This window comes from Myotis daubentonii, chromosome 3 (genome assembly GCF_963259705.1).
Source record: "Myotis daubentonii chromosome 3, mMyoDau2.1, whole genome shotgun sequence".
Classification (NCBI taxonomy): domain Eukaryota; kingdom Metazoa; phylum Chordata; class Mammalia; order Chiroptera; family Vespertilionidae; genus Myotis; species Myotis daubentonii.
This window is the reverse complement of record NC_081842.1, coordinates 43,947,469-43,957,169: the sequence shown is the minus strand read 5'-3', so window position 1 is coordinate 43,957,169 and position 9,701 is coordinate 43,947,469. Positions and strand designations below refer to the sequence as shown.

Here is a 9,701-nt window from a genome sequence, read left to right as displayed (position 1 = left end):
TACAGGCACTTTCCTCTGCTTTGAAAAAGGTTTGGCAAATGAGAGGTTCCCCCCTTTTGTGTTCAGGCTGAGTTTGGCTTTGTTGCAGGGAAACACTAATTCCCAACTGTGCTCCCCGGGAGCAAATGGTTTGTTTTCTCTTCACTGAATCCAGCCTGGGGTGGGTTCTCACAGGCCAGACTGGCATAGAAAATCTATTTGGAGCAGCCTGTCCCCAGGAGGGAAGAAGGCAAGCTGATTGTATGGGGGAGCTGCAGCCACCATGCTGCGAGGGCGGGCCTTAACACGCAAAAAAGGCACACACAGAGCCCAAGGCAAACACAAGTCCCATTTGTGTGCCAACACCCACATGTACCACACACACTAAACTCCACCCCATACACCAGGCATGCACCCGATATGCCACACACATACCACACACCATATCTACCCACACACCATGTACACATGAATACACATATGCAACTATGCACATACCACACACACCACATACACTCTACTACACACACATACACACCACTCACACTCCACATTGGTCATATACATCCATGCCACAAACACATGTATACACACACCTCATCACACACACTCCACATAACAGTCACATGCACCACACACATTACACACACATACCCACACTCACACCGTAGGTATCATGTATTCATTTAACAACACATCCAACTACGTACATGCCCGCCACACAAACTCCATGCAAAAATCATACATCCACACACATCACATCCACACCAAACGACACACACATTTTACATTCCAGTCCTGTGCACCACACATGCAACACATACACACACTCCACAGCATCACAGGCATCCAGCTTGGTTACTTTCCGCTCAGCCAGGCCTGGACTACAGCCCTAGGCGGGTGGACCCGGGTTATTGCAGGCGGGTGCCAGGTGCGGGTGTGGGGCTGGGGTTTCCCGCGAGGGGGCGGGGACTGGCGGCTTTCTGGGCAGGAGGGGCTGTGCACAGGGCCCGAGGCAGGTCCTCGGGGAGTGCGTGGGTGTGGGAAGGTGCGCGCGCCTCCGAGGGGCTGTGCCCAGACACCCTGGGAGGTGTGTACGCGGGAAATGAGAGGCGCGCGTGGGGAGAGGCTGTGTGTGCATGAGAGAACCTCGCTGGCAGATGCCAGGGATCAGCCCACTGAGCAGCACGGATGGGCGTGTCCTCGGTGCGCGCGGCCCTCCGTGGAGGGTGGGTGTCAGTCCTCGAGATGACCCAGATCGAAGGGAAGTGTGCGTGGGAAGTGTGCGTGTAAACTGGTGTGCGTGTGGAAACCAAGCCGCCAAGGCGTGTGTGTGTATTCATAACGGTCCTCCATCGGAACGAGTGGGTGTGTGGCGAGGACTCGCTGCGACTGGAGGGTGCGCCGACGCCCGCGCCCCCGCGCGGGGTGTGAGTGAGGAGGCCGGTCTTGCGGAGGGACGCGCGGCGTGTCTCCCCCGCGCCCCCCCCCCCCGCACCCCCCGGCTGGCAGGCGCCTGTGTGTGCGCGCGTGCGCGTGGGGCGCGCCGCGGCGGAGGGCGGGCGGGAGGCGGCGGCAGGCCCAGCCCCCGGTCGCAGAGCCCGGGGCGGCTCCTCGGCGAGCTGGGACCGCCGCGCTGCCGCCGCCGCCGCGCGCTGGCGTGATTCCCGGCCCGCGCCGCGCCCTCCCGCGCTGCAGCCGACTCGGCGCCCTGTCCGCCCAGACGCCGCTGCTCCCGGGCTCTCGGTCTCGGCTCCGCGGAAGGCGAGGAAATGAGTGCGGCGGCGGCGCCCGAGCGGGGTTGGAAGAGCGAGAAAGTGGACGAGGCTCAGGCCCTGGCGCGGAGTTGCGCCGCCCGCAGACCCGACTTCCAGCCGTGCGACGGGCTCTCCATCTGTGCCACGCACAGCCACGGCAAGTGCTTCAAGCTGCACTGGTGCTGTCACCTAGGATGGTGTCACTGTAAGTCCGGCGCGTCTGCCCGCCTCGCGCCGCGGTCCTGGCGTCCGCGGGGCCGTCGGGGTCGGGGCTGTCGGGGTCGGGGCTGGGGCCGGGGCCGCGGGGATCTGGGCTTGGCCGGCGGCTCTGCCGCAGGCTGGGGCCGCTCCGGGCTCCGGGCTCCGGGCGCGCGGCAGCTGCCCTCGCGCTGGGCTGCTCGGGTTGGCGCTGCCGTGGCAACGAGCTGAAATCCCCGTGGGGAGCGTCGCTTTAGCCACTTCTGCAAAAGGGGATCTCCCCGTCCCGGGAAAACTGGAAGCTATTTTTTTCTTTTTTAAAACCGAAACGATCAGGGAGTGTGTTGAGAAATGGTTGAGAGCCTTCGGGAGTTGATGGCAAACGGAGAGAGAGGAAGGCTTTTTTTCAAGACTAGTGGTTGAAGATGCCTCTCTTCCTCTCTCACTTTCGTCTTTCCGGGTAGTTCCTTAAAAGAAAGAGCCTTTGGAAATCGAATGGTAGCGCATTTATTGCATCCAGCTGAGAAAGCGCTACAGTGAGGGACTGCTTCCAAGAAGTTAATATTAACAGTTTGGAAAGGGGAACTCCTTAAATAGCCAGCTGCAGCATATAGAGCCAATGTATGAGACTGTTTTAAAATTACAAAGTAAAATGAACGAAAGTAATCTAAATAATCTTACCAATTTGTAAAAGCCAGGACTAAAGGATCTAGGCCTTTTCTCTATGTTTATCCTGCATGGGGTTTTGAAAAGGGATTAAACTTAAGCAGTCATTTAATCAGAATTTCACAATTTGATTAGTTCATGGTATTTGTCCTGCTATCCCCGATGAATCATTTCTTTTAGAAATATATTGCAAACTTAGTTTCTACATAACCTTATAATAGAGGGTTTTGGAATACTTATTTAAGACCCAAATTCTTGAAGTGATCTTAAGTTAAAAATTTTTCCTTGTTGGTTAGAAAAAAAAAATGGCTCCCAACAAGAGATGCAGTAGATAATAAATCCTTATTACATTAATTGAAAAAAATGGAATATTTTTAAATGAGTTTGTGACTTAAAGGACAGATACTTCTTACACTTATTTTACAGTAATACTGCCTTACATTTATTTAACAGTATTGATTTTTTGTGTTCCGTGATCTGATGGGTCCGCTTCTTCCTATATCTCATTATTCCTATCGCTCTCTGATCCATTCCCAATTATAAAACATCGCTTTAGTGTGGGACAGGGTACAAAGTTGGAAGTAGCAACTGTAGGAAATCAGTGATGCTGACGTACACAAGTAGGATGAATCTGGCGAGAGTCCGTTTCCCCGGGGAAGTGTGGAATGGTAGTGCAGAATGTGGGAAACGTCAAAGACGGTCCAGTTCAGCGCTTGTCTTACTCCAGCGTTCTCCCTTCTAAGTGCACCATTAGTGATCAGAAGCTTGCAGTCTTCTCAGGCGGCTGCTCCCTTCATTAGAGAGCTGTGACTCTTAGAATACTACTCTTTCTTACATGGAGCTGAAGTTGGTTACTTTCTAACTTCTTTCCATTGCTCCTGTTTCTACCTTATGAAATCACATAGAGCAATCCAATCCTTTTTTAGAGCATGGCTGTTTCAGCTCTTTAGATACACACACATGAATTTCTCACTGGCATAGACTGTTTTCTCTCTGTATCCCAAGCCGCTCTCATAATGTCTGTATGGAAATCGGTTTGAAATTCATGTTTGTTGAATGACTGAATGAAGGTAGCCATCATTTTCTTCAGAAGGCATCGTTTTGTCCTGTGTATAAATCTCTGTTTCCTTGTGTCTTTCCTTTTATGGGGTAGTGTCCAGGCTCATAAGCATCCTGATTGTTCTGTTCTGAATATGTGCCTATAAGGTTAAGATCCTTTGAAGACTGTGACCCCTAGAAAGGCACACACTATCCAGCTGTGGTCTGATCAGTCCAGAGGTGAGCAGGACTCCTGTCTCCCATGTTTGAGATATTGCTGATGCTGCAACATGCATCACATTAGCTTTTCTGATATCCACATCCTATTGAGCTTGCTGCCGTCAGATGGAACTAAAACTTGTGGTCAACTAAACCATTGTTTGTTTGTCTTACACATGTGGCGATTAAATCACAGCACTTGCCCATTTCACAGTTGTATGTATGTGTTTGGACACAGGTATTAATTGAGAGAGAAATAGACATGGCTTGGTCAATGAAGAGGGATGGGAGAGAATAAGTCATATGCAGATATTGTAAAGTAGATTTTTGTGGCTGGAGTAGATAGAATATTTACTATATAGGAATAAGAAATTGTATTGTTGAGATGTGAGTCAAAGTTATAAACAGGAAAGGTGGGGAAATCAGGAATTTCATTTTATAGAGACTTTGCTATCATAGTGATAACATGGATAGTAGGGGAATAAAACTAGCAAAGGATATTATTTTGGTATTAGTGTAAAAAAATAGATTGAAATTCATGCAACAAGAGCCATATGATGGAATAGATTAGATTTGGAGGGGAGAAGGCTATAAAGGACTTGCAGAATTCCGTGTTATGCAACTTGGTTGGATGGTGGTGACACCTATGCACTAACAACCGAATACTGGAGAAGAACTAGGTTTGTTGATCCTGAATCCTGAATCCAGTTTGGATCATAAATTCAGGAAGACCGTGGATCTAGTTTTGGATCTATTGAGTTTAATTTGCCTTGTCATCACCCGGTGATGACAGTTGGCTACAGTGGTCTAGAACTGAGGCGAGGTCTGCACCAGAGGTAATATGGAAGTCATTTACCTATTTATTGATTGCAGCTTTAGCCTTGAGGAAGCATGAGATCCACCAAGGGGAGACTATAGTATAAGAAATAAGAAAATACTTAGCTTTTCCTTAAGAGCACTAACATTCAGAGTCTGGCTATAGGAGGATATGCTGGCAGTAGAGTCTAAGAAGAGATGGCCAGAGAAGAAAAATCTGAAAAGTATCATACTGCAGAAGCCAAGGGAAATGAATATTTTAAGAAAAAGTATGAAGATGAAATCAGTTTTCAGCAGGTTACTTATTTCTTAGATATTGGTGAAATATGCAAATAGTCATTTTATGACTGAAGAAGAGTATGAAAGTTTTAGTCCTGCAACACCAACTTCAGAAATACATTTAATTGCAGTATTAGTCAAAGCTATTCAAGACAGTGAATTTTTCAAGATGGGAAGAGGAGAAATAGAATGCCAGGAGCTGAGAATTAGGACACAAGGATAATAGTTAGTATTTATTGAGTGGTTGCTTTGCGCCAGAATAAGTTTATTATGTTAAGCACTTAATGGGCGATTATGTCATTTAACAGTTGAGGGAAAAGGCTTTGAAAAGTTAAATGCCTTTCCCATGAGCATATAGCTAGTAGGAAGTGGAGTATGGATTTGGGTCCAGGCCTGTCTGTTTCAGGGACCAGGATTCTTAACCACCATGGGTACTATAGAGCAATTTAAAATTAATGAGCAAAATCAGCAGTTTTTTTGCTCTGTTAAAGCCAATGATGGAGAAAGTTTTTAAGAAATGAGTGGCAAATTGTATCAGTTTCAGTGATGAATACAAAAGAATGAGAACTCTCATTCTTTATGGGGTAGGGAATGAAATTCAAGTTAAGAGTTAAAGAAGATGAGGTGATTAGAAGGTGATGGGGTGGGTGGGGTGGAGGAGTGTATGTGGTGTGATGTAGGTTCCACCCGCAGAACTCAGAATTGACTTAATAAAAATCACATAATAGATGAGCTCAGTTTTCTGCAGAAGACACCTTAAAAGATGTCTGTCTCTTTCAGGTTGAAAACAGGAAGAGTAGGACTTGATGTATGTAGTTTAATAGATGATATTAACATATCTAAAGAAAGACTGTCACAGCAGAAGGTGGATGGGCAGCATGGAAATACAGGAAAACGGGAATTAGAGAGGCAGGATTTGGAAATGATTTTTTGGGACTGTTCAGAGAAGGTGGTACACTGCCCAGGGGCTTAAATGTCTGGTCCCTATGACTGGATTATCCTAGCAAATGTTTAGTTAAAATTTGGCTTTCTGTTAATAGATTTCCTATAGGGAGAGAGGGAGCTGATTAGAGAATTTAACTGTTGGGACCTTAGGCCAAATATATGCTTCGTTAGTTAGTATATTAGCATTGTGGTTTTTATGTTATTCTATTTGTTCTGTTTTCTTACTTATACCCAGCTCAGAAAATAAAGTTCTGACCTCCCTAGGGTAATGCCAGCTGGTTTTTCTAAGGACATCTCAGTCATATCAATAACAATAGCTACAGAAAATATATTCAAGAAGTTTGACAATGAAAACTAGGGGGGAAATAGAGTGGTAGTTTGATGGGATAGAAGAATCAGCTAAAGCTTCTTCTTCTTCTTCTTCTTCTTCTTCTTCTTTTTTTTTTTTTTTTTTTTTTTTTTAAGAATGAGGGATCTTGTCCTGGCCAGGTGGCTCATTTGGTTGGAGTGTCATCCCATGCACCAAAATGGTTGCAGGTTTCATTCTTGATCAGGGCACATTCTGTATCTAGTTTGTGGGTTTAGTCCCCGGATAGAATGTGTACGGAAGGCAACTGATTGATGTTTCTCTCTCACATAGATGTTTCTTTCTCGCTCCCTTCCTCTCTCTCTAAAATCAGTTAAAAACAAAAAAAGAATGAGGGTTCTTACCATGTGTGGTGGTTAAAGGAAGAGGATACAGATGTTAAGAGGACAAGTGTGAGATCAAGTTGAATGTTTCCTTGAAGCTTTTCCAAAGGTAGAGAAAGCTGATAGGTGTTTTCCCATCCAAGTGGTACTTCAATGGTGGACATACATCAACTTCAACAATCTATCCTAGCTAATAATAGAGAAACATGGTAATTAACCATAACTTTGCTACCCTACCCATTGGCTAATCAGCGAGATATGCAAATTAACTGCCAGCAAAGATGGCGGCCTGCAGCCAGGCAGCTGAAGTGAACATGAGGCTTGCTTGCTCCAGTGATGAAGGAAGCCAAGGTTCCCCGCCTGCCGCAGCCCAGATCTGAGCTCCAGATGCAACAATGTTGCAATTATAGAAGCTAAACAAACCCCAGGTATCTGCTTTCAGCCAGCTCTACCTCAGAGCTTAGAGCGGCCAGTGATGGCAACAGAGTTTCAATTATAGAATCTAAACAAACCCAGATACCTGCTTTCAGCCGGCAATGGCCTCAGAGCTGGAGCCAGCTCTCAGCTCCAGTGACAGCTATAGAAGGTAAATAAATCCCAGAATAAAAAAAAAAAAAGAAAAAAGGAGAGGCTGGGAGCTTCAGTCGCCCACCAGCCTGAAAACAGCCCTCAGCCCCTCACCCAGACTGGCCAGGCACCCCAGTGGGGACCCCCACCCTGAAGGGGGTGTGGCCAGCTGCAAATAGCCATCATCCCATCATCCAGGCTGGCCAGGCAACCCGGTGGGGACCGGGGGTGGGACAGCTGCAAACAGCCATCAGCCTGTCATCCAGGCTGGCCAGGCACCCCAGTGGGGACCCCTACCCTGAAGGGGTGTGACCAGATGCAAACAGCCATCAGCCCCTCATCCAGGCTGGCCAGGTACCCAAGCAGGACCACCACCCTGATCCGGGACACCCTTTAGGGCAAACCAGCCGGCCCCCACCCGTGCACCAGGCCTCTATCCTATATAGTAAATGGGTAATATGCAAACTGACCCTAACAGCAGAAGGACTGGGAATGACTGATCACTATGACACACACTGACCACCAGGGGGCAGACGCTCAATGCAGGAGCTGCCCTCTGGTGGTCAGGGCGCTCTCACATGGGAGGAGCTCTGCTCAGCCACAAGCCAGGCTGATGGCTGCCAGTACAGCGGTGGTGGTGGGAGCCTCTCCTGCCTCCTCAGCAGCGCTAAGGATGTCCGACTGCAGTTTAGGCCTGCTCCCTGCTGGCAAGTGGGTATCCCCCGAGGGCTGCCAGGCTGCCAGAGGGATGTCTGATTGCCAGCTTAGGCCCAATACCCCGGGGAGCGGGCCTAAGCCAGCAGGTGGTCATCCCCTGAGGGGTCCCAGATTGTGAGAGGGCACAGGCCGGGCTGAGGGACCCCCCTCCCGCCCCAAGTGCACAATTTTTTGTATACTGGGCCTCTAGTATATGTATAAAAGCCTAATACACAGAATGTCCCCTCGGGAGTTTGACCAACTGGGATTTGATCACTTGTGATGACGTGTGCTGACCACCAGGGAGCAGCGCGGAACAAAGGAAGCCCCAAGCCAGTGGCCGGCAGCCGGCAACCAAGGAAGGGAGGCCCCGGCTGGCAGCTGGCTGCCGCTAGGGACCTTACCTGTGCATGAATTTTGTGCACTGGGCCTCTAGTAATAAATAACACAGAATGCTTGTATGTGGACACAGTTGTAATCATGCTTGTGTCCTCTCAAAATAAAAACAAATTCTGAATGAGTATTAAACTTTACCAACTGTTTCAATTGATATGATCACGTGATTTTTCCTCATTAGCCTGTTAATATGGTGGATTATATTGATTGATTTTCAAATACTGATCCAACCTTTCATCCCTGGATAAACCAAGTGGGTTATGGTGTATAATTATTTTTAAATATTGCTGAGTTTTATTTGCTAATAGCTTGTTAAGGATGTTTATGTCAATATTTGTGAGGGATGTTGGCCTGTAGGGGTTTTTTGTTTTGTTTTGTTTTTTGTACTCTCTTTGTCTAGTTTTGGTATCAGGTTATTACTAGCTTTGTGCAATGAATTGGCAAGATTTCCTCCCTCTACTCTTTTCTAGAAGAGATTGTTTACAATTGATACTAATTTTTAAAAAACATTTGGTGAAATTCTCCAGTTAAATCATCCGGGTCTGGAGATTTATTTTTTAGGAGTTTAAAATAACTAAGGTAAGTTGTGGTAGTTTGTAATTTTTGAGGAATTGGTCCATTTTATTCTAAGTTGTTAAATTTATGTGTATAGAGATTATAGTATTCCCTAATTATACTTTTTAAAAAAAATATATTTTATTGATTTTTTACAGAGAGGAAGGGAGAGAGAGATAGAGAGTTAGAAACATCGATGGGAGAGAAACATCGATCAGCCGCCTCCTGCACACCCCCTACTGGGGATGTGCCTGCAACCCAGGTACATGCCCTTGACCGGAATCAAACCCAGGACCTTTCAGTCTGCAGGCCGACGCTCTATCCACTGAGCCAAACCGGTTTCGGCCCTAATTATACTTTTGATTTCTGCATAGTCTTTAGTGTTATCCTCTGCTTCATCCCTCAGACTTACAATTTGTGTCTTTTCTCCTTATTCTCTGTCAGTCTTGTGAGGGGTCTGTTAATTTTATCGACCTTTTCAAAGAACAAGCTCTTTGTTTTCATTTATTCATTTATTTTCTCTATTGTTTTTCTGTTTTTAATCTCATTGATTTCTATTTTCATCTTTATTATGTCCTAACTTTTGCTTGCTTTGGTTTTATTTTGTGCTGCTTTTCTTTTTTTTTAAGCTTCTTGAGGGTGGGAGCTTATATTTTTTTATTTGAGATTTTTTCCTCTTTTCTCATATATGCATTTGTTGCTATAAAGATACCTCTCAGCATTGCTTTAGCTGTATACCACACTTTTGATATGTTTTATTTTCATTTTTAATTCAGTTCATTGTATGCTTTGATTTCCCTTGAGACATTTTTCTGATTCATGGGTTATTTAGAAGTGTGGTTTAGTTTGGAGATTTTCCTGTTAAGTTTCTGTTAATTGATTTCTAGTTTGATTCCATGT

General features: G+C 46.2%; 1 protein-coding gene across 2 annotated transcripts in view; it reads left to right on the top strand.

Annotated features, from left to right (window-relative positions):
• The first annotated feature begins 1,514 nt into the window (after positions 1-1,514).
• C3H3orf70 (chromosome 3 C3orf70 homolog) overlaps positions 1,515-9,701 on the top strand; it is a 50,341-nt gene continuing 42,154 nt past the window's right edge. Inside the window, exon 1 of one of the 2 annotated variants that reach the window (XM_059687245.1) lies at positions 1,515-1,893. In XM_059687245.1, the coding sequence (XP_059543228.1) occupies positions 1,752-1,893 (142 nt within the window). In that variant the 5' untranslated portion in view covers positions 1,515-1,751. Of the gene's footprint in view, positions 1,942-9,701 lie in introns of both variants that reach the window. The other variant, XM_059687244.1, reaches the window with a different exon arrangement.